General features: G+C 35.9%; 1 protein-coding gene across 1 annotated transcript in view; it reads left to right on the top strand.

Annotated features, from left to right (window-relative positions):
- The window catches only part of LOC148946263 (DNA replication licensing factor MCM4-like), a 194,471-nt gene that overhangs the window by 15,830 nt on the left and 152,441 nt on the right, over positions 1-26,200 (top strand). Inside the window, exons 3-4 of the mRNA XM_089097647.1 lie at positions 17,804-17,980; positions 22,725-22,812. Of these exons, the coding sequence (XP_088953773.1) occupies positions 17,804-17,980; positions 22,725-22,812 (265 nt within the window). The remainder of the gene's footprint in view (positions 1-17,803; positions 17,981-22,724; positions 22,813-26,200) is intronic.

Here is a 26,200-nt window from a genome sequence, read left to right on the forward strand (position 1 = left end):
ATATAGTGTAAGTGACATAGGTTTGAACAGGAGGTGAGTCAAAAAGTGTCTTTAAAGATACTAAAAAAGTTACTTAAATTGCTTTTTAAAAAATATTGCCCTCGTAGACCTTTCCAAAAATTTAAAATCTGAAAATCCGGCTCTTTTAAATTTCTGGTTTTAGTGATTTCTTTTTCTTGTCCTGTTATTTTTGACGCTATATCTTGTAATTAATTTCTTCGGTCAGTTGTGATCCTGATGAGAACTGACGGACAGGCACGGGTAACTGTTAACGGTGATGAAAATTATTCAACTGTCACCATTGTCATCACTGTATTAAAAAATCAAACTTGAATTTCATAATCTGTTCTAATTTTTATATATTTTTGAAACAATAATTAAAGACTGTAATAATAGTAGCCTGTTTTGCCCACAAACTTTTGTTACGAATTTAGTTTCCTTTTTTTGTGAAAAGTTAGGTAATATTTTTCTTAGATTTGATTGTCAGCATATTTTATCTACGGATTTTTTCATTTTGAATAGACACTTAATGCAATTGATAACTTAAGGAGGTTTATTCTTCTTCTTCTTTTCTTCCTTATTCAAAGTGCTTCTTCGTAAAGATGAAAGGCAGTGACTAAATATTTGCAGGACACCTTTTTCATTGTCCTTGTGTGCATTCAATGGTACTTTATGGAAAGTTTGAGAATGAATTGGCTTTTCCTTGTATCTTTTCACATACATCCCATGATAAATTACTAAATTTTCTGGATTGGTCACATCTCCCCATGTATACGACGTAATACCTTTAGGTATTTTTTTCCAAGACCACACTGCCTTTCTATCACGAACAAATGAACGTTCAAATAAACATTAAACGTTCAAAGCTAGTTTTTTCCTATAAGTTACAATGAAAAATTAGACGTTACTCAATTACACATTGCGGGTTAAAAGAATTTAAGAGTTTTAATCAGGACATAATGCTTCCCTCTGCCCAAGTGTGATTATTTAGACATTGGTGTCCAGGCCTTGACATATTGTCAAAGTGGAATATATACTTGTATAATTGGCATATTTCCGTAACTCCCAGCCAATCAGTAATCTTCAGATCTGAAAACAGTCATATGAAATCATACAACGGGTGAAGCTAGTTCACCCATTGCACAGATAATGTCAGTGGGCTCCTGGTCCCCAAAAGAGAGTATTTTCTATTTTAAAAAAAACCATCAGGTTGCAAGTCATGATTCCTTTTGCCAGAGGCTTAGGGGGCATTAGTTAAACACGCGAATTGGATCATTTTCGGCCCAAAGTTTTTCTTCGAGGGAGTCTTTTGAACCCATCTCAAGGAGGGAAAACTGAATTGATTTTTTTGTAACTAAATTTATATTTAATTTTTCTCCTTTTATTTCTGTTGCGTACTGTCAGATACACATTGATCTTGATGAAGTACGTTTAACCACAAGTTCTGTATCCAAATGATTCGATTATGCTTCAACACTAAGGGAGCCTACCCAAGAAAAGAGGGTAAATCCATGAAATTGTCAAAAGTCAGACTTCCATCGTGCTTTCGTTAGTCAGCTCGCCTGCTTAGTGAAATTAAATAAAACAAACTTTTTTTTCAACCAAAAGTAAGCAGCAACATTAAAACTTAAAACGAACAGAAATGATTCCGAATATGAGAGGGACTGTCTCCTCCTAAATTTCTCGCTCTTTACGTATTCCAATTCAACGGACCTTGTGTTTCAGCAGTCGGTCTTAAAAATCGGGACAATAAGTTTAAGGGTGTTTCTCCCCCCTTTTCGAAAATCTGGCAAGTTTTCTCAGGTTTATTGCTTTTGACGAAAAACATCAAACTTAGTGAGCTTTGTATTTGGAATCAGCATAAAAAGCTAATTCTTTTGATGCATTAATTGATATCGAAATTCCTTTTTTTAGGGTGTCGCTTACTATTGGCCCGAGTGGCTTCTTGCTTGCAGTTCGTTACTGTGAAGTGTTTGATGTGTATTAAAAAACATAAAAGGTGCTGTCCGTTTGTGGAGAACGGAACCCAAGGCACAGAGGGTGAATAGTAGTCACGTCACTAATATTAGCTTCTCAAGAACTCGTTGAAATTGCGTTGTAATACAAACAGGAGTTTGGCTACTGCCCCCTTCTCCTTCTTCGCCCCTAACCTTAAAAGCTCTATAACCTATTCCGTTTTATTGAATACTATATACATTCTGAACAGTGAGCTTTAATTTTTTAAATATTGACGAAAAACAAACATTAATCACAATAATAATGAATATCACTGAAAAGAACTGGAAAGAACTAATGAAAATAAACTGAATATTTTATGCATAATGATTCTAATTCCTGAAAAATCTCACCAATCCATGATTTTATTTCACTGTAATTTTTATATTTTTGACGTATGTCCTTAAAATGTTTATTTTATATATGAATAGTATAATATTAATAATATAATTTTTATAAAATGCTATATATACTCTTTTATATATTTTCATCTTCAGTAAAGCGCAACTGATACAATAAGCTTTATAACTTTACGGTTAAGGGAGGGGTAAGGTTGCAGTGGCCAAACTCCTGTTTGTAGTAACTTGTTCATTCTAAGTTTGACTTGGATATTCAATTTGATTTTTTCTCGTTTTAAGATTTATTTATTCATTTAAATCATTATCTGTGATTTTTATATTTAATCTGATCATTTATTTTAATTTTTGCTCGTTTTGGGCTTCATTTATTCTTTGATAAGGTGTCGATTAAGGTTTTCAGCTTAATACCCTGAGCCTTTTCGGAGACCCAGGATCAAGCATGCTTCTTTTCCCAGTAGCAAACCTTATAAATAAACAATGGGCAACTTGTATAACTAACAGCCGTTGCCCGGGCCGGGTCGTTACTAGCCCAAATGTTTGGGGGGAGGGAGAGCAAGAGATTTTACCAACTTTTTTTGGTCAATAATTAGCATAATATTTGTTTCGAATACCATACGTAAAATCACTGCACGAGTCGATAAAACTGCTGCATTTATCGACCAAGATTCAGATTTTGGTACATATCATGTTACTATTTTAATGCTCTTTATTTAGCCAAATGGAAAATTGTGGCATGGCACCATCTGTAAACTCACGGCAGGAGTTGGTAAAACTGCTGCGTTTACTCCCATATACGTGACAGCCCTGGCCCCAGAGGCTGTTTGGGTTTATATCATCCCCAGAGGGTTGTTCAACTTACCTCTTAACATTCCTCGAAGTTTCACCTTAATGTCAATTATTTTTTTCAATTAAAGCTCTTGCTCGGCAGCGTCGCCAGCGTAGAGGGAACCAGTTGTCAGCGCCGTCAGTCTTCTCCAGAGTGGTCGGTTTAGGGCGAGGGTTGTCGCTTCAGCCGGGTTGATGTTTCTGGAGGCGAGTCGATCACGAAATGACGTCCGCCCATCTGGTGCGTGGTCTTCCCCTAGGACGCCTCCAGCCGTTTGCAGCTGGGTCGAAATCGAAGATGAGCCGGGCGGGTGTTTGGGCAGGCAGACGGAGCAGATGACCATACCAACGCAGCGAGCGAGACTCAAGCTGCTCGGACACAGGTGGGAGTTTGAAGGACCTGAGGATTTTCGAATTTCGTAACCTGTCGGACCATCGGGAGCGTTCGATTTTTCGGAGGTGTTTAGTCTGGATGGCATCTACCTTCAGTGTCTGTGTCGGAGTCAGCGACCAAGTCTCGGCAGAATAGAGCATAACGCTGGCAACCGAAGCAGAATATATTCGTGCTTTGGTGAGGCGGCTGATCTGGGGTTTATGGAAGACTGTTTTTAGAAGGCCACCGAAGACAGAGTTTGCTTTTGCCGCTCTTGCCGATATTTCAGCATATAGGCGTCTGTTTTAGCAGACAATGGAACCAAGTTAGGTAAACTTCTTTACTACCTTTACCGTTTGACCAAAAATATCCACAGATGACAGGGGGGTTGGACGGTGTTTTCTAAATGGGCATTATCTTGGTCTTCGATCAATTTATTTTCAGACCGAGTTTTTTCAGCGGCAGAGGCCAGTGTTTCCAGTGTAGTTTTAATGTCCTTATCCTTTTTTGACTCACCCACAATTCAATATTTGCTCTTTGGCCAATGATAAACTCCTGATATAATGAAAGACCAAATGGTGTAATTTGTTGCAATCCTTGCGCCGGGGATGTAGGGGCATGACATCCCCGGAGGCACAGTTGTTAGACCTTTTGACTATTTTGCACAAAATGGGTTTATGGAAGACTGTTTTTAGAAGGCGACCGAAGACAGAGTTTGATTTTGCCGCTCTTGCTGATATTTCGGCATCTAGGCTTCCGTTTGAGCAGACAATTGAACCAAGGTAGGTAAACTGCTTGACTACCTCTACAGTTTGGCCACAAATTTCCACAGATGACAGGGGGTTGGACGGCGTTTTCTCAACGGGCATTATCTTGGTCTTCGACCAATTTATTTTCAGACCAATTTTCTCAGCGGCAGAGGCCAGTGTTTCCAGTGTAGTTTAATGTCCTTATCCTTTTTTGACTCACCCACAATTCAACATTTGCTCTTTGGCCAATGATAAACTCCTGATATAATGAAAGACCAAATTGTGTAATTTGTTGCAATCCTTGCGCCGGGGATGTAGGGGCATGACATCCCCGGAGGCACAATTGTTAGACCTTTTGACTATTTTGCACAAAATGGCTTTTTCAAAAAATCGATCAGTGTTGAGGGGGAGGGGGTGCAACGGTCAAGGGGGCTGGTTTTCCTCCGATTATTCTTCAACATCTTCCTCAAATTACCCTGGAAGTTTCATTTTAAATCCTCAGCTGATCAGTAGATATTGTTGATACGCCCTTTTGACAACCAGCATGCACATAGTGTGTTTTGATTTTATGTGACATTTCTCTCAACGTTTCTTTGAAGTTTTTCCTTAATACCCTAAGTCTTTTTGGAGACCCGGGTTAAACATGCCCCTTTTTCCCAATAAAAAAAAAAAAACTTTGCACAATTTGCAGCCCTTGCCTCGGGGACTCTGCGAGTTATTTCAACCCCTAAGGAACATGGTAGGAATCTAAAAATGTTGAAGGGACGTCTTTGGATGAAAAAAGACATGTGGGGGGGGAGGGCTGGATGCCCTCCGATTAATTTTGGCTCTTAAAAAGGGCACTAGAACTTTAAATTTCCAATCGAATTATCCCGCTCCGAAGCTTATACAACCATCCCTTTTATATGAAGTGGCTCTAGGAAAAAAAAATAAATAAGAATGCATTGAAGTCTTATGGCTCTTTACTATTAGCAGCGCTAGAGCGTAAACTCTGATACTGACAAAGTTCCTTAAGTTCAACCTCGAGATGTAGTCAAATAGTACAAGGATTCACTGTCTTTTGAAACGGACGCACAAATTTTATTGTTCTATTCTTCAATGCTATATTCATCCGGAGAAGATGAAAGACAAGTTTATTACCCTGAATGTAGGGAATCTGGGAAATTTTTTCAAGCTCGAAAACATAAGATTATGTATACATACTGAGACAAAAGTGGAAACCTGTCTAAAGTGGACAGTTGGTTTTGTGTTGTAGCCATTCCAAAATTGTGTCTTTCCTATCTCAATGAACTTGCAAACCAATTCCGCACTAGAACATAACAGGACGACCCTGGTCTCATATTTTTTAGAGCTTTTTGCCCTGCAGAAGTGGATTTGCCAAGGCAATGAATGAGTGTCACTTTTCTCCTTTTTTGTAGAGGTTGAAAAACTTTACTGTGAGAGACTGTAAAACTGAAGCTGAGAAAATGGGAAGGCTAGAAGACTTGGAGAGCAAATATGAGAAGTTGCATAACCTTCGAGAAATCATTGTTGAAATGTGGAAGCAAGAGGCTCCCGTAAAAAGTTCAATAAAGGATGGCGGTCAGTCAGTGTTTTGGTTCTACTTAAGTTCATGCTTACCCTAAATGCTTTGTCCCATGCACCAGGCGGCACAGAACGTCAATTCTTTAGCACTAGTGTGATGAAATTAGCGGCAGAAACTGTTTGAATACTTAGATAATTGCAGCTGTAATGCACTTAAAACTACTTTGTCTTCGGAATCTGCCTTTTCGAATGGGCAAATTTGACCAACTCTTGTTGATGAGTGTAAAAAAATGGAAGGTTTTGGTTCAGCATGAGCCTAAATTACAGGACAAAAAATTGTGCCTAATTGATAATGAGCCAATAAAAAAGTAAATGGAAAGAATACGATATTGGACTTTGCAGTCCCTATCGGCGGTGCTGATCTCCGTTACATGGTCCTTCGGCCAGGAAGTGCAATGGGGATTGGGGCCAGCCATCCTGTGCTTTCGCACTCCCTTCCTGTTTACCTTTCCCAGATTTCTCGAGTTACCCATCTAGAACTGGGTTGACTCAGGCTGAGCTTACAGAGTCACGCCACTGACCTCCGTTCCAAACCAAATAACCCGTGACATCAGGGCTTGAACCACCGTCTTCTAACCATTCGACTGTGATGGCTTGATAAATAGCAAGTGCTGTCAGCTGGGGAGCAGGGGGCATTTGCTCCCCTAGATTTCTTTGCCCTCCCCCTAGATTTAAAAAGTACGTTTATTTGGTGTAGGCAACGAAAAGTACTTTTGGTATTTTAATTGAAACAACTGAAACAAGTTCGTCCCATCCCCTGAATCCCTGAATCTGACGCATATATCCCCCCTCTCCACTAATTTCTCGTTAATTGACGTCACTATGAATAAAAGACTGAAAATCTTTCAGATTCAGTTGTGTTTTTGGTCCGCTTTTTGCTTCCACCTTCATTTTGTTGATTTTTTCGGTTACCATTTTACGGCATGTGATTTTTTTTTTTTTTTTTTTTTGAAGGACAATTAGATAATGTCAGAGACCACACTGCCTTTCCATGACGATAAAATAAAAGTTCAAAATAGGGATAAAATCCTTTGTAATAGACAGTGTATAGAAATTTACAAAAATACCAGATATTTCGGTCACATATACAGTGACCGTCATCAGTAGTAAAACTAAACTTAAACAATTTAAAACAATAGTTTATATACAAATTCAAATAAAACTAAATATTGTTTAATTCTCTAATTCTTTTCAAAGCAAAGGCGGAAGCTAGCCTCTTTGACCTTCCTGGATTCGGTTCATTAGCGTCCATTGAAATAAAATTTGGACAAAGGTCAACCACACTTGGTGAATTGAACTTTACTCTGTCAGATTTTAATAAAATACCATAGATAGACTTCAGCCCAAATTCACCTGTATCCCAATTCAAAGCAATATTCTTGAATAAGATTTTCTTTATTTTAAGAGTTTCACGAAAATGTTGCTTTAAACTCCAATCCCTAGAAATCAGAGACATTCTCGAACAAAATAAAATGGTCTCGGAAATTGAAAATATGTTCTGAAAGGTCTGAAGTAAAATCTCCAGACTTAGAATCTTCGGCTTTAAAGCAAGATTCTAAATCTGAAGATTCTATTTCAGCCCTTTCAGGATATATTTTCAATTTTCCAGACCATTTTATTTTGTCCGATAATGTCTCTTTGATTTCTAGGGATTAGGGTTTAAAGCAAAATTTTCGTGAAACTCTTGAAATAAAGAAAATCTTATTCAAGAATATTGCTTTGAATCGGGATACAGGTGAATTTGGGCTGAAATCTATCTATGATAATTTATTAAAATCTGACAGAATAAAGTTCAATTCACCCAATATAATTTACCTCTGTCCAAATGTTATACCATTGAACGCTAATGAACCGAATCCAGGAAGGTCAAAGAGGCTAGCTTCTGCCTTTGCTTTGAAAAGAATTAGAGAATTAAACAAAATGTAGTTTTATTTAATTTCGTATATAAACTTTTGTTTTATATTGTTTTAGCTTTGTTTTACTACTGATGACGGTATATGTGACCGAAATATCTGGTGATTTTTGTGAATTTCTATACACTGTCTATTAAAAAGGATGTTATCCCTATTTTGAACTTTCATTTTATCGTGAAGGACAATTAATTGGCATTGAAAAACTCATGTTCGACAAAAAAACAGGATCTATAAAATAAAATTGTTCTTTGGTGAAATAAAGCTTTTTTGACCTGATGGATTCGAGATGCCAGTTCAGTCTTAATTTTTTAGCTTGTCCGTGGTTTTGGTTATTTTCAGGTTTTCAAAGAACGAGAAGGCACTTGTATCCTTCTTCCGCTGCTGTCTGTTGTCTCTGGCCTCGTTCGAGCAAACAGCAGGATGTCATTTTCAGCTGTGTAAACTATAATGAGTCTAAAAATATAAAAATGCTTCATCTCCTTTTTGACGGTTTTCCTTGTGTCATGGTGAAAGCTGCTACACGCTCTTTTTTGGCAACATCTAGTAAAACGGGGCTCAGTCTAGTAAATCTACTGTCAAAATCTATTAAATCATAAATCGTCGAATCGGCAACCATAGTTCATAATCGCCATTGCTTCTTCTCAGTTTTATTATTTGTCCTCTTTTGCCTTCTTCAAGAGCATCTTCATAAAGAAATGAAAGGCAGTAATTAAATCTTTACAGGACACCTTTTTTCCTTGTCCTTGCATAAATTCAATGGTACTTACTGGGGATTTTGAGGATGAATTGGCTTTTTGTATGATATTTTCCCTCTGTTCTCCTGTCATAAGTGTTGCGTAGTATCAGATATATTGATCTATAACAATGTATTAAACTTAATAAATTATGGGAACTAACCCCAGAAAAATAGGGGGGAATCACAACGAATTATCCAAGGTCGTTTTCCTCTTGTGTTTGAAAATTGGACATTACGTCTTCAAGAATTATTAAAAAATAGCTTATAAGAATAATTATTTTAAAGTTTATAATGTTTAATGAGAAAGGGGAAAAAAGAAAGGAGATGATATGGGAAATATGAAATGGAAGATCCTAGAGTTTTTTGGCATATCTGCTTGACTTGTGGCTTTAAACCCCGATCCCTAGAAATCAACGAGACATCCTCGAACAAAATAAAATGGTCTGGAAAATTGAAAATATGTTCTGAAACGGCTGAAGTAAAATCTTCAGAATTAGAATCTTGCTTTAAAGCCGAAGATTGTAAGTCTGGAGATTTTACTTCAGCCCTTTCAGAACATATTTTCTATTTCCGAGACCATTTTATTTTGTTCGAGAATGTCTCTGATTTCTAGGGATCGGAGTTTAAAGCAAAATTTTCGTGAAACTCTTGAAATAAAGAAAATCTTATTCAAGAATATTGCTTTGAATTGGGGCACAGGTAAATTTGGGCTGAAATCTATCTATGATAATTAATTAAGATCTGACAGAGTAAAGTTCAATTCACCCAATGTAGTTGACTTTTGTCCAAGTGTTATATCATTAAACGCTAATGAACCGAATCCAAGAAGGTCAAAGAGGCTAGCTTCCGCCTTTGCTTTGAAAAGAATTAGAGAATTAAACAATATGTAGTTTTATTTGATTTCGTATATAAACTTTTGTTTTAAATTGTTTAAGTTTAGTTTTACTACTGATGACGGTATATGTGACCGAAATATCTGGTGTTTTTTGTGAATTTCTATACACTGTCTATTAAAAAGGATTTTATCCCTATTTTGAACTTTCATTTTATCGTGAAGGACAATTAATTGGCATTGAAAAACTCATGTTCGACAAAAAACTGGATGTATAAAAATAAAATTGTTCTTTGGTGAAATAAAGCTTTTTTGACCTGTTGGATTCGAGATGCCAGTTCAGTCTTAATTTTTTAGGTATTCCTTGGCTTTGGTTATTTTCAGGTTTTCAAAGAACGAGAAGGCACTTGTATCCTTCCGCTGCTGTCTGTTGTCTTTGGCCTCGTTCGAGCAAACAGCAGGATGTCATTTTCAGCTGTGTAAACTATAATGAGTCTAAAAATATAAAAATGCTTCATCTCCTTTTTGACGATTTTCCGTGTGTCATGGTGAAAGTTGCTACACGCTCTTTTTTGGCAACATCTAGTAAAACGGGGCTCAGTCTAGTAAATCTACTGTCAAAATCTAGTAAATTATAAATCGTCGAATCGGCAACCATAGTTCATAATCGCCATTGCTTCTTCTCAGTTTTATTATTTGTCCTCTTTTGCCTTCTTCAAGAGCATCTTCATAAAGAAATGAAAGGCAGTAACTAAATCTTTACAGGACACCTTTTTCCTTGTCCTTGCATAAATTCAATGGTACTTACTGGGGATTTTGAGGATGAATTGGCTTTTTGTATGATATTTTCCCTCTGTTCTCCTGTCATAAGTGTTGCGTAGTATCAGATATATTGATCTATAACGATGTATTAAACTTTATAAATCATGGGAACTAACCCCAGAAAAATAGGGGGGAATCCCAGCGAATTATCCAAGGTCGTTTTCCTCTTGTGTTTGAAAATTGGACATTACGTCTTCAAGAATTATTAAAAAAATAGCTTATAAGTATAATTATTTTAAAGTTTATAATGTTTAAGTAGAAAGGAAAAAAAGAAGAAGATGATATGGGAAATACGAAATGAAAGATCCTAGAGTTTTTTGGCATATCTGCTTGACTTGTGGCTGGCCTAAAACTTATTTATCCGTGGTAGGGGGTGAGTGAAATATTACATTTGTTTTTTTTTATAGGGAATATTTTTTTTATTTTACATCTCTATCGTGCAAAACATGAAAAACAAGAAAGACAGTTTACAATAATTGATCACGATTCCACAACGGTTCCACAAGTGAAACTGTCAAGTGAATTATCTAACTAGTTGAAAATTTGTAAACCAAAAAAGAAGAAGATAGAGTCAAATCCCTAAACCGGAATATGACAAAATAAAAAGATAGGAGTTAAGAAGAAGATAGAGTCAAAGCCCAAAAATAGAATATGAAAAAGTAAAAAGAATAAGAGTTAAAAAGAAGATAGAGGCAAAGCCCAAAAACGGAGTATTACCAAGTAAAAAGGATAAGAGTTAAAAAGAAGATAGAGTCAAAGCCCAAAAAATGAATATGACAAAGTAAAAAAGATAGAGTCAAAAAGAAGATAGATTCAAAGCCCAAAACGGAACAAGTAAAAAAGCGTCAAAAGTAAGAATTTCACTGGGCATTTTCACTGAAAAATGCCCTTTCTTGGTGTTTTTTATTGAAGAAATGCCCCCCCCCCTGCTAGATTTTAAAAACAGATTTGTTCCTACATTTTTATCAGCCGATGCTTTCAGCATTTTCATCTTCTAAAGGAAATGGTACAGTAATAAAATAATAGTACCATATTCTTTAATTCTTTAATTACTGCCTCGTGCGGTACGATGCATGAATTAAACAGATATAATCTAAAAAGGGTAAAATCGCAATCTATCAAAATTAAAAAATACACACATACATACACAAAAAAGTAAAAATGACAAAAAGAGTAAGGAGCTGACGAACGGTACAGCAAGGAAGGAAAAGACAAAAGGGTACAGGAGAATAGAAAATGAATAGAAATAACGCATAGATTAAAATAAAATAAAAAATTTCAAACGGCAAAGTTAAAAAAGCGTTTAAAAAAACAAAGTATAATATAAAATCTGGCTAGATTTTATCAGCAGAATGCTCTCTAAACGCAGAATATGAACAAGAAGGAAGTAAGATCAACCAATGAGGAGCTCCAATTTTTCAATACTGTTCTGTGTGGGAGTAAATCGGGGAAGAAAGAGGGACCTTGGTTGAAATTAGGGTATTGGGAAACTAGGGATAACAGGGTATTGGGACTCGGGAAAAATATCTTTCTTTAGGTCCCTAAAGCTAACTTTGCGACTTTTAAACACATATTAGTCCTTCTCTTGTTGAAAGGAATTAATTTTTTTTTTCTCTTAACAAGAGTAACTTTGTCCTTTTTATAGATGATTGTATAGGTTTTGCTTTTGAACTGATTCACTTCAATCGGAAAATTTACTGGAAAGGTCAATATGCAAAACAGGGGCAGGACTATACCATCTGTGGTCTGGGGGAAGATATGTAAAGAGGATAAACGGGAAAAGGGGCTACTGAAGGTATTCAACAGCTTAGGGAAGAGGATAAAGAACCAGATTGTCTAAAGGTATTGGGAACTCCCGTTCAAAGTCACTGGATATAGTTAATTTGAGGAGTTTTGCATTAATTACGATCACCTCAGTTAGAATGCAAGAAGAAAGACAGGAGAACTTAAAAAAAGCTAAAAGAACTAGACGTGTTACGATGAAATTTTATGAAAAAATACTGTCTTCCTCAACTTCAGCTTCCAGTATTTCAAGTGGGTCAGTAGGTTAACCCCTTTGAAGAGGTTATCATAGGCAGCGCAATAGCGCTGCCTAAGTAGAGAACGATGTTGGCACAATGTATTATTTTTTTTCCATACCATGGCACTTCGTATCGAAGGAGTTGTCGTAGAAACTTCGAAAAGGGCTCATTCAATTGGAAATTGGAATTGCTAGTGCCCTTTTTAATAGTCGAAAGTGATTGGAAGGCAACTAACACCCCTTCCACGCCCACAATTTCCCCATACACATCCAATCAAAATTTTGAGATAGCCATTTTGTTCAGCGTAGTTAATTCCCAGATAAAAATTATGTTTTTGAGGAGGAAACTCCTCCCACAGCCCTCAAGGAAAGGGTTTTAAGTTAGGCCGTGGGGGCATAATAAGTTTTTATAGAAAGCTTTGTCGTAGGAACTTCAAAAAGGCTCATTCGATTGGAAATTCAAAGGGTTAGTGCCCTTTTTAATAGTTGAAAGTGATTGGAGGGCAACTAACTCACCCCCCTCTCACGCCCAAGGTTTCCCCAAACACATCCAATCAAAATTTTGAGATAGCTATTTTGTTTAGCGTAGTTGAAAGTCCTAGAAATTAGGTCTTTGAGGATGTCAACCCCCCACAGCCCTGAGGGCAAGGGTTGTAAGTTACGCTCTGGAGGAATATAAGGTTCTTATAGAAAGCTCTGACGCAGAAACTTCAAAAAGGGGTCATTTGATTGGAAATTGAAATGACTAATGTCCTTTTTAATTGTCGAAAGTGAATGGAAGGCATCTAGCACCCCTTCCACGCTCACCATTTATCAAAACACATCCAATCAAAATTTTTAGATAGCCAGTGAGTTCAAAGCAGTTGAAAGGTCCGGAAACTATATCTTTGAGGATGACACTCCCCCCACTGCCCTCAGTGCAAGGGTTGTAAGTTATGCCCTGAGGGCATATAAGGTTTTTATTGAAAGCTTTGTCTTTAATTAATAGTCGAAAGGTATTGGATGGTAACTAACCCCCCTCTCACGTCGACCTTTTCCCCAAACACATCCAATCGCATTTTTTAGATAGCCATTTTGTTCAACGTAGTTGAAAGTTGTAGGAATAAGGTCTTAGCGGATGATAAGCCCCTCAGAGCCCTTAGGCCAAGAGTTGTAAGTTATGCCCTGGGGCAGAGAAGATTTTTTTAGACAGCAGTGTTGTAGAAACTTCAAAAAGGGCTCATTTGATTGAAAATTAGAATGGCTTGTGCCCTTTTTAATTGTCGAGTGATTGGAAGATAACTAACACCCCTATCACGCCCACCATTCCCCCAAAAACATCCAATCAAAAATTCGATATGGCCATTTTGTTCAACGTCGTTAGAAGGTCCGGAAATTATTTCTTTGAGGATGACATTCCCCCAACAGCTTTTAGGGCAAGGGTTATAAGTTTTGCCCTGGGTAAGATTTATATATTAAGCGCTCTCGAAAAAACTTCAAAAAGGGCTCATTCAGTTGGAAATTGAAAGGGCTAGTGCCTTTTTTAATAGTCGAAAGTGATTGGAGGGCAACTAACCCCACTCTCACTTCCACCATTTCCCCAATCACATCCAATCGAAATTTTTAGATAGCCATTTTGTTCAACGTAGTTGAAAGCTCTACAAATTGGGTTTTTGAGAATGACGCCCCCACACAGCCCTCAGGGCAAGGGTTATAAGTTATGCCCTGAGGTCATATAAGGTTTTTACAGAAAGTGTTGTCGTAGAAGCTTTAAAAACGGCTTATTCGATTGGAAATTGAAAGGGCTAGTGCCCTTTTTAATATTCGGAAGTGATTGGACGGCAACTAACCCCCCCCCCCCTCTCACGCCCACCATTTCTTCAAACACATCAAATTAAAATTTTGAGATAGCAATTTTTTTCAACGTAGTTGAAAGTTCTTGAAATTAGGTCTTTGAGGACGACACCCGCCCCCCCGTCCTCCGGGCAAGGGTTGTAAGTTATCTCCTTGTGGGGTATAAGGTTTTTATAGAAAGTGTTGTCGTAGAAACTTCAAAACAGCTCATTCGATTGAAAATTGAAAGGGCTAGTAAATTTTTATTAGTTGAAAGTGACTGGAGAACAACTAACGACCCTCTCACATCCACCATTTCCCCAAACACATCCAATCAAAATTTTGAGATAGCCATTTTGTTCAACGTAGTTGAAAGTTCTGGAAATTAGGTCTTTGAGGATGACAACCCCCTCACAGCCGTCAAGGTAAGGGTTTTAATTGGGGGCATATAAGGTGTTTATATAAAGCGTTGTCGTAGAAACTCAAAAAGGGCTCATTCGATTGGAAATTGAAAGGGCTAGTGCCTTTTTTAATAGTAGAAAGTGATTGGAAGGCTTGACATTTTCAAACAGTTTGTGATTTTGGAAAAAAACTATTTGCCTGATTTTGGAAAAAAGGTTGAAACACCCTCTAAAAGTTCTTAATGAAAATCACACCATCAGATTCAGCGGATCCGTAACACAACAGAAATTATTCCGTATATGGAAGGAGCTGTCCCCTCCTCAACGCCTCGCTCTTTACGCTAAAGTTAGACTCTTTCTCACAACGCAATTTTTTAAAACGATAAAAAACTTATGCGTAAAGAGCGAGGCGTTTAGGAGCGGACAGCCCCTTTCATATACGGAATAATTTCTGTTCGTTTTAAGTTTTAATGTTGCTCCTTACTTTCAGTTAAAAAAAAACTTTTTTATTTATTTTAGAGTAAAGAGCAATGTGGGTAATTTTTTTTTTTTGACCGGGGCACTTCGTATCGAAGGAGTTGTCGTAGAAAATTTGAAAAGGGCTTATTCGATTGAAAATAGAAATGGCTAGTGCCGTTTTAATAGTTGAAAGTGATTGGAGGGCCACTAATTCCCCTCCCACGCCCACCCTCCCGTTTTCCCGATATGTTTAAAAACTAAATATTGCCTTAAGATTAAATCAAAATGCACTTTGTTAATGCTAATTCCCAATAAGGCATCTCAGCAGTAACCCAAGAACAACTGAGGTTATTATGTTTAAACTTTTGTGGCTACTTCTGCTCTTAAAATTTAACCAAATCAAAATTGCGTAAGTGTGTCCAAGCTATCAAAGAAAGTAAACAGATTTTTTTGCGAATGGTATCAAGTTTTCTATTTCAGGTCAACTAGAGGAGGTATGAAACTAAATTAAACACTACTATTTGTGTCCAGATTTTTAAAAGGGTGTATGCTGTTAAAAATTGCTGAAAAATTTTCTCCAGCAAACAAATAGCAGGCCAAACTATAAAGTCTTAAAAAAAACGAAAAGATTTTAACTGTTATTTTCTTTTTCCCTGAAAATTTTATGTCAGTATAAAACGAACAGAAATTAATTTAAAAAAAAAACTTTCTACAAAACAAATTTTTCAAAGAAAAGTAAAGAACTCCATTAAGCCAAAAATGAGCAAAATTAAAATCAAATAATCTACCAAGCGTAAAACTACCACAAGTCAGCACCGATAAATAAATGAAACCCAAAATGCACATAAATTACAATAAATAACCGAGTCAAACTCAAAACGGTCAGAAATTAACATGATTAGGGCTCAAAAGCTCTATGCCTTCCCAAGGCTAAGTAACTTTTTGACGACGTGGACCAGTTCTTCTCCAGAACTTCTCCTTTTTCTAACTTATACGACAATGCTTTTCGATAACGTCTTAAAGTAAAAATCCTATCTAACTGAATTCTGACAGTTTGGTAACCTAGGGAAAAGTAATGATTTTTTGGTTACACATTTCTGCTTCTTTCTTTTCTCATAAGTTCTATATAATTAAACATAAACACAATTACCATGGTCCACTCCCTGTCATCTGTGGCATTCCAAAAGTTACGCTTCTGTGTCCGCGTGTAAAAATATCACAAACCCAGCGTTGGCTAAATGGCCTTGATGATGTTTCCCATAATCAGTGGATATTTTGAATGGTTTTATCTTGAAATTAATTAAAAAAAATTTCCACAAAAGAAGTTTTTCAAAGAAAAGTGAAGAACTCCATTAAACCAAAAATGAGCAAAAGTAAAATCAAATAATCTACTAAGCGTGAAACTACCACAAATCAGCATCGATAAATAAATGAAACTCAAAATGCACAGAAATTACAATAAATAACCGAGTCAAACTCAAAATGGTCAGAAATTAACAGGATTAGGGCTCAAAACCTCTATGACTTCCGTAGGCCAGAACATAATTTGCACTTTACTGAAAAAAATACAAATGAATGTGCATTGTCGGTTTAATATACATACACGGATATTTAGTAATGAAAATGTTAATATTATTTGATTTATTAAAGCTATGAAAGTAAAAACATTTATATTTTTTCAGTAAAGTGCAAATTATGTTAGAATTCAGTTAGATAGGATTTTTACTTTAAGGCGTTAGCGAAGAGCATTGTCGTATAAGTTTAGAAAAAGGAGAAGTTAGTAACTGGTCCACGTCGTCAAAAAGTTGCTTAGCCTATTTTCAATTAGAAAAAAAATTTCGTGTGTCACTTTAGGTCTGAAACCATGAAATTTATTCTTTCAGCCGTTTTCAGTTTTTATTAGTAATTAATATTCTGTACTAAGTGAAGTATTTTACTTTAAAATATATTTAATATATCGCCTAAGGGGATATCTTTTTCAGGTGTCTGTTATTTGTTTGGATTAATTGATGCTGGGTTGGCAGCTTGGAGGATCCGAGGGATGAAATAACGTACTTAGTCAAATATTATTAAATCCTTGTGAATGCAGACAGTTTATTTAAGGGTTCTTGGGAGAGTGGAAATTAATTTTTCTAAAGTTGGTAATTTAAAACGTATTACTTTTTAGATAGGGTGCCATCTATATTGTCTCAGGAGATGCATTTTAGATTTTGTTTTCTAGCATTGTTAAATCTATCTTCTTTGAAAAACTTATTTTGACATTTTTTGCATAGCTTAAGGCCTCTATTTTTCCTGCTTAGTTCACAATTACAGATTTATATCACACAATTTTGTATGCTAGAGAAAGATTTTTTCAGCTCAGATCAAAATCATGACCGGATAAAGGGCAATAGGGCCCATCCGGGTTTCGTATTTGAAAAGGCACCCCCTTACAAGCAAAATGAACAAAAAAAAAGTATTTTGATATTTAAAGCAAATTATTTTTGACGATAAGGAATAAATTATGAGTTTTTCAAATAACTGAAAATGTATTTATTTTATGTTTGCATTACTGGATGAGATTAATAATATGTTTATTATTATATGATATATATTTTATAATAGACAAAACTGATACCCGTTAAAGTGCATGTAAAATTTTTAATTTAATCGGGATATCCCTATATTAGAGAGATTTTGCACTACATATGTGAACTGCTTTAAATACGTAAACTACTATGCAGGTTTATTTTGTTTAAATATTTGTTATATCGAAAGGACTCTAAAAAAAAAAGGGCCTCGCACCTATTCAATTCGGTCTTGATCAAAATACTGAGTGAAGTAAAATCCCGCTGTTTAAGCTAAATTCGACTCCTCTCAGAAGATAGCCCTAGACAATAATTCCTTCTAACACACTTTTATATAAGTTATTGTCCTTTCACAGATCGGAAATCAACATCCTCCTTTGTGGTGACCCAGGTACGTCAAAGTCGCAACTTCTGCAATATGTGTTTCATCTGGTACCAAGATCCCAGTACACTTCAGGGAAGGGGTCATCTGCTGTTGGTCTTACAGCCTATGTCACCAAAGACCCAGAAACGCGCCAATTGGCTCTCCAAACGTGAGTGATATCTTTACTCTCCTTATTTTTTTCAGAGTCGTTCTTTTGGTATTATTTTTTTGTTTAGCTGGAACCCTGTATGTGAATAATTTTGTTACCATGGGCAGCATAACGAAATATGATAGACTACCAAAATAGCCCATCGGACGACAGCCATTAAAAAAAAAAAAAAAAAAAAAAAAAACAGTTGTCGCATTTAGGCTACTCCTATAATTTTCCCAGCCATTAAAAAAAAAAAAAAAAAAAAAAAAAAAAAAAAAAAAAAAAAAAGTCTCATGTACTCGTATAAATTTCCAACCCCTAAAAATACTGTTCCCTATTATTTCAGCTCGATCCCCCAGCCGTGAGACAAAAAAGGGTACACTTTTGCGATGATCAGAAACCACCAAAACAAAAATACTCTGGAAAAATATTTGCTTCCCCTTCCCGTCGTATAACCTTACGTGATTGGCTAGGTGTTACAGACACTTACCGAACATTTGGAGTAAGATGCCAAAAGAATGTAGGATATCAGGCAAAGAAATATTTTTGAACAACAGATTGAACGTTATGTTTACCAATCTCGTATTTTCAGCTATCAGACATATTATACTTGTAGTTGAATATAATCCTATATCATGGCCCATGTGCAAAAATATTTTGAGGGGTTGGTCTATTTCAGGCGGTTAAAAATTTGCTAAAATACAAAAAAATAACAATTAATTTTTTTGTAATTATAAGATAAATCGTACTTTTCGGCTGACTCGCTTTGTGTCTGCGGTGTTTACAGGCAGTGGCTCCAATAAAAGTTAACGTTTTTGACCAAACTTTGTAGCACTCTGCACAGCAGTCTGAAAAATCATGAATTTCGCAGGAAGTTTTACTCTGTTTCAACTGGAAAGCTGCTTAGTACGTGGTACATAGAAAAGATGAAGTAGTTTACCTCTATCAGCTATTGGCTATAATTGGTATTGAATAGCTCAAAGTGAAAATGAACCATTTCAGTAAATATGTTCTAGTAATTACTTTTGCCTTTAAGCAAAAAAGACTTCGATTTCAAATGAAGCTTCTCCAATTAGATTACTATGGAGAATGATGAATTTATGAAACAATTTTATGTCCTAGAAATTTCTAATGTCCAGGAAAAAAATTGATTTGAATAGAAGATTCATTTTTTGATATAATACGAGGAAAATAAGCATACAGTGGAAAAAGGCTGTGTGGAATAGAATATATAGAAGACTAGAAGACCCACACTCTAAAGTGTAACCCTCTCTTTCCACATGTTACTGAACAAACCGGAAAGAAGAAAAAGAAAAGGAAGCATAAAACAAAAAATTTATTCAGCAAAATCTGTTTTTAATAAAAAGATTTTTACTCTAAGTTTACTAGCTAAAGTGTAACACTCTTTAGATATATATATATCTATTTATATCGTCACGAAATAGTGTAAATACTGCATAAACCGGAATGAAGAAAAAGAGAGAAAGAAGCAAAAGGAGTAAAAAGATCTTGTGCAGAATATAATATATAGAAGATAACCTAAGTATATCCCTCTCTTTGCATAATATTTTTTATCTATTTGTATAGCCATCAAAAAGTCGTGATACAGCAGGCGGAATACTGCACAAACCAGAAAGAAGGAAAATTAAACAAAAAAGAGCAAGAAAATAAACTGATTTCATAGCAAATAAATGGAAACTAGACCTAAAATAGATGACTAATAAGATCAAGTTTATGCTTAAATTATAGACAAACTCTCTAATATACATGACGTTCTAACAGTAGGAAAAAAAGAACAAGGAAACAGACTGAATTCAGAACAAATAAAGAGAAGCTACATTTAAATAAATAACAAAAATATAGCTGTATATTTTACATTGTATACAAACACTCAACTCTCAATTATGCAAGGCGTTCTAAGAGGGGGTACCAAGGGCGTTTTAAGCGGCTTTCATCCCACATACGTAATTTTCTATGAAGACCGTAACGTAATTCAGATGAACGTAATTTATTTACTAAGTAGTTAAATTACGTTAAGTCAAGTATAGTGTGAAGTCCCTTCACGCTGGGCTGATGTAAAAATCCATAAAACCATCAGAATCAGTGTCTAAATTCATCACAATCGTCATGAGCAAACTATTGTATCCATAAATTTTATTTGGTTTCTTGCTATGTTGAACACGTCCGTAACCTGACATGAACTTGTGTAATGTAAAATTCTGAGTACACCTCGACTCTAATTAAGTGTTGCTTACTTTACGGACAAAATTTCCTCTGTAAGATGACTTAACGTAACATAAGGTCGTAAGTTATGCTAGTGTGAAAGGTTTTGCGATGTAGTATGGATTAACCGTTACACTTAACATATTACATTTACGTTAAAGGTTTTGCCTTCAAAATATATAACAAAAAATATTTTTGTTTCTTTTTTTACGTGGAATTTGAGGAAAGTGTTATCTATGACTTCTTTTTTTTGTTTAATTTATTTTTGTATATAATAATAAAATAACTATTTGGTATAATCTTAGACGCATTTCCGTAAGTTTGGAACAGTAAATACTTGTGACATTCGGCTTTGAGCAACTTATTTGATATCTGTGAAGTTATGAGCAAAATTTCCGTAGAATTTTTTTCAGAATTATAAGGAATGATCATATCTAACATATATGAGCCGTCTTAGCCGAGTGGTTAGCATACTAGACTTGAAATCCTTTGTCCTTGAGGAAAGGGGTTTGATTCCTATTGCCGCTGGTTACTTAGTTTGGGACGGGGGTCAGTAGCTTGACTCTCTAAGGTCAGTCAGTATTGACCCAGCTCTAAATGGGTACTTGAAGAAATCTGTGGCGAAAGCACAGAAGGTTATGCGAAAGCACAGGATGGCTGACCCACAACCCTCCAATGCACTTTCTGGCTGAAGGACAGTGAAATGGAGATCAGCACCGCTGGTAGGGATTGTAAAGTCCTATGCCGTATTCTTTACCTTTTTTTTTTTTTTTTTATCTGACTGGTTCTGACTTTCCCTCGTTCAATTCACACCAAATAAAACAACAGCAATTTATTGCAAGTTGATTTTTCAAGATCTAACCAAAAACAAATTACAATGCAAAAATAAATGAGAAATAAAGTAGAAAAAGTGAGACGATCTTAGTTGTAGAATAGAAAAACAAAAAAGAAAACTGTCTCTTTTATTGATACTACAACAAAAATGCACCTGAATCAGGATGGAGCCATAGTCTACATGATTGTCCAGGATCAAGTCAAAGCAGACAAAACATTTAATTATCCCTAGAATAACTGAGGGCAGGACAAGTCGTTTTTGAATAAAGCTATCGAACAAACTAATATATCACCTGTGCTGGCAAATCTTGTTTTTCGCGTGCTATGAATTGTGCAGGGCTCCACACATGTTCTTAGCCCTACCAGGGGTCCATACATTTGTGAGGTTAGCAACTGGTATATTTAGAATTAGTGTTAAAAGGCATATAAATGGTATTCATCTTCTACCTAGTGAAGTAATCGGAAAAAAACTGTAAATTCAGTGATTTTTCAAATGATGTATTTTGCAAAACTTTCATTAGCCTGAAATTGGAATCTTGGAAAAAATCTATATTAGTGTAACTAAAAAAAAACTAATTAACATATTTCTTCCAGCAAAATTTTTTTTGAATGCGCCTGGAAGTATCTAGTGATTCAATTTTTTTATTCCTCATTTAGTAGTTTGAAATAATCCCATCGTTCCTCAACGTAAACAGAAAAGATACCAATTATTTTCCAAATATATGCAGCTTTAATATTTGTCCTCCATGGCACCAAAATAAAAAAAAAATAACGAAAAAAATGGTATGTTTGGTTCTTATGAAGAAAGAGGGCTCTTGGGAAGGCTCCTAATAAAAATTGGGTAGATGTCCTTGACACACATTATGGTCAAATCTGTTAGTAAGCAACTTTTCCATTTGAATGTCTCAATTAATACATTTGGGTATTGAGGCCTACCCGTAGCTGCTTGACAACCTACAAAAGTACTTGATATGATTTGAACTCTAACCTTCGTAAGGGAATGACTCTTCGACTCGGTTAAAGTTTTTGAAATAACCTATGGATTTCGATCGATTTTTGGGCCAAGAAAAATCGATGATTTTTTTTTTTTTTTTTTTTTTTTTTTTTTATTATATATATATATATATATATATATATATATATATATATATATATATATATATATATATATATATATATATATATATATATATATATATATATATATCAAGGCCATATCCAGGGGGGGGGGTTACCCGGTTTGAACCCCCCCCCCCCCGAAATTTTTGACTGACTAGAAAATAAGTCGAAAATTAGTAAAACCTAGGTAAAAATCAGTAAAATTAGTCGAAAATTGAGTCAAAAATTAGTAAAAACCCCCAAAATAAGTAAAAAATTAGTAAAAACCCCCCTGAACAAAAATCCTGGATACGGCCCTGATATATATATATATATATATATATATATACACGTATAGATAAATTCTTGTGAGATTGTCTGGTATTATATATTGCACGTGCACCCCCCAATAGTAATCCAGATACTTGTTAGTCTTGTCTCATTTTAGTAAACATAATAATTTGTGATTCGCTATTCCACGTGGAACGTTGAGAATAACTAATCTTCTCTGTCAAGCAAGTAACCTAAAAACAATAAAACACTTTCATCAGGTCAGTTTCTGTCCAAAAAGTCCTCTAATAGGAACTAATAGAGGTTTTTTTTCTAGTGGATCCCTTGTCTTGGCAGACAATGGAGTATGTTGCATTGACGAATTTGACAAGATGAGTGATTCAACCAGAAGTGTTCTTCATGAGGTGAATATCTTATTTGCTTCTTCTATTAGGAATTTTCTTTTTAATAAATCCTTATTACAAGTCCCGGGGCTGTCGTTTCATATCTATAGAATCTAATGTACAAATAATTAGATAATGAAGCAAAGAAGCAATGTTTTTATACAAGATAAATAGTGGCTGTACGAGTAATTCCCCCCCCCCCTTTTTTTTTTTACAAAAACATAGAATAGTTATGCAAGAATGAAAGTATTCCTTAAAAAAAAACACAGTAATTCTTTTCTGCAGAGGCATACTGATGAACCGTACAGATCTTGAATAAACTTTGACGGCTAATGCTCATTTTTTTTTCATTAAGGGGCTTTAGAACTTGATTTTGTCTTTTCTAACACCAAAGGATTTTCATTGATGCCTTGAAATAAATTGCATCGATGAACCGAAATTATTCGGAAAAATTAAATGAAGTTTAAATATTTTCAAATTTGTATTTATTGAATATTGAGATCCTTAGAGGCTTTCTAAATATTAAGATCGAAAAGTTCAACCAATGATCAACAAAACCGATTTAAAGTTTTCCAAAAAGTAATTTTTCAAAAAATAAAAAATAAAGAGCTGTATTAAAACCTAAGATGAGCAGAAATAAAGTAATAATATTTCAAACTTAACGAGACAGAAACCGCTATCAATAAATAAATGAAACCTAAAAGGAAAAGAATTAAAATAAACAATCACGTCAAACATAAATTTAACAGACACTACTTTAGATGAGTAAGTGACTCCTAAAATGAACAGAAACTTTAATGAATAATCAAGTCAAAGTGGGAATGAACAAAAATTATCACAAACAGGAGTAGGGCTGCCGCTCCCTAAACATTCTAAAGGTCGGAGTGTTATTTGCGCTTTGTCCGAGCCTATTTTTCCAGCCAAGATATTGCAGATAATTTGAGAACTTTGATGAGCGTATAATTAAAATGAAATAAAAATTGTGAGGTTATATAAGAACCATGTTGGCACAATGTATCATTTATTATTTTTTTCATTTAGAGCAGGGCACTTCATATGGAAGGGGTCGTCGTAGAAACTTCACAAGGGGCTCATTCGATTGGAAATCGATAGTTCTAGTACCCTTTCTAATAGTCGAAAGTAATTGGAGGGCAACAAGCCCCCCCCCCCCCCACGCCCATCATTCCCCCAAACACATCCAATCAAAATTTTGAGATAGGCATTTTGTTCAACTTAGTTGATTTCCAAATAGAAAATATATTTCTGAGGAGGACACTCCCCCACAACCCTCAGGGCAAGGGTTTTAAGTTATGCCTTGGGGGCATATAAGGCTTTTATAGAAGGCGTTGTCGTAGAAACTTCAAAACAGGCTTATTCGATTGGAAATTCAGAAGGCTCGTGCCCTTTTTAATAGTCAAAAGTGATTTGAGGGGAACTAGCCCCCCCCCCCCCACGCCCATCATTCCCCCAAACACGTCCAATCAAAATTTTGAGATATCCATTTTGTTCAGCGTAGTTGATTTCCATATAGGGAATATCTTTTTGAGGAGGAAACTACCCCACAACCCTCAGGGCACGGGTTTTAAGTTATGCCCTGGGGCGTATAAGGTTTTTATAGAAGGCGTTGTCGTAGAAACTTCAAAAAAGGCTCATTCGATAAGATAGCCATTTTGCTCAGCGTAGTTGGTTTCCAGATAGAAAATATGTTTTTGAGGTGGACACTCCCCCACAGCCCTCAGGGCAATGTTTTAAGTTATGCCCTGGGGGCAGATAAGGTTTTTATAGAAGGTGTTGTCGTAGAAACTTTAAAAAAAGGTCATTCGATTGGAAATTCAAAGGGCTAGTGCCCTTTTTAATAGTCAAAACTTATTGGAGGGCAACTAGCCCTCCACCCCCACGCCCAGCATTCCCCCAAACACATCCAATAAAAATTTTGAGATAGCCATTTTGTTCAGCGTAGTTGATTTCCATATAGAAAATATGTTTTTGAGGAGGACACTCCCCCACAACCTTCAGGGCAAGGGTTATAAGTTATGCCCTGGGGGCATATAAGGTTTTTATTGAAATCTGTGTCGTAGAAAAATGAAAAAGGGCTCATTCTATTTGAAATTCAAAGGGCTATTACCCTTTTTAATAGTCAAAAGTGATTTGACGGGAACTAACCCCCCTCTCACGACCACCTTTTCCCCGAACACATCCAATCAAAATTTTTAGATATCGATTTTATTCAACATAGTTGAGCGTTTTGGAAATTAGGTCTTTAAAGATGACAACCCCTCCCCCCCTTAGCCCTCAGGGCAATGGTTGTAAGTTATGCCCTGGGGGCATATAAAGTTTTTATTTAAAGCATTGTCGTAGAAACTTCCAAAGGGCTCATTCAATTGGAAATTGAAAAGGTTAGTGCCTTTTTTAATAGTTGAACGTGATTGGATAGCAACTAACGCCCCTCTCACGCCCACCATTTTCCAAAACACATCCAATCAAAATTTCGAGATATCCATTTTGTTCAACGTAGTTGAACGTTCTGGAAATTAGGTCTTTTAGGATGATAACCCCCTCAGAGCCCTCAATGCAAGGGTTTTAAGTTATGCCCTGGGGGCATATAAGAACGAGGTTGGCACAGTGTATTATTTATTAATTTTTTCCTTTAGAGCAGGGCACTTCGTATCGAAGAAGTTGTCGTAGAAACTTCGAAAAGGGCTCATTCCATTGGAAATTGGAGTGGCTTGTGCCCGTTTTAATAATCGAAAGTGATTGTAAAAAGTGATTGGAAGGCGACTAAAAACCCCTTCCGCGCCCACCATTTACTGAAACACATCCAATCAAAATTTTGAGATAACTATTTTGTTCAGCGTAGTTGATTTCCTGATAGAAAATGTGTTTTTGAGGAGGATACTCCCCCAAAACCCTTGGGGCGAGGGTTTTAAGTTATGCCCTGAGGGCATATAAGAACCATGTTGGCACAATGTGTTATTTTTTATTTTTTTCCTTTCGAGCAGGGCACTTCATATGGAATGGGTCGTCGTAAAAACTTCACAAGGGGCTCATTCGATTGGAAATCGCTAGTTCTAGTGCCCTTTCTAATAGTCGAATGTGATTGGAGGGCAACAAGCCCCCCCCCTCCCCACGCCCGTCATTCTCTCAAACACATCCAATCAAAATTTTGAGATAGGCATTTTGTTCAGCGTAGTTGATTTCCAGATAGAAAATATGTTTTTGAGGAGGAAACTCCCCCACAACCCTCAGGGCAAGGGTTTTAAGTTATGCCCTGGGGGCATATAAGGTTTTCATAGAAGGCGTTGTCGTAGAAACTTCAAAAAAGGCTCATTCGATTGGAAATTCAAATGGCTAGTGCCCTTTTTTATAGTCGAAAGTGATTTGAGGGCAACTACACCACCCCGCCCCCGCA

Source organism: Artemia sp. Qi Xiang Cuo, chromosome 12, assembly GCF_049724085.1.
Source record: "Artemia sp. Qi Xiang Cuo chromosome 12, ASM4972408v1, whole genome shotgun sequence".
NCBI classification, from domain to species: Eukaryota; Metazoa; Arthropoda; class Branchiopoda; order Anostraca; family Artemiidae; genus Artemia; species Artemia sp. Qi Xiang Cuo.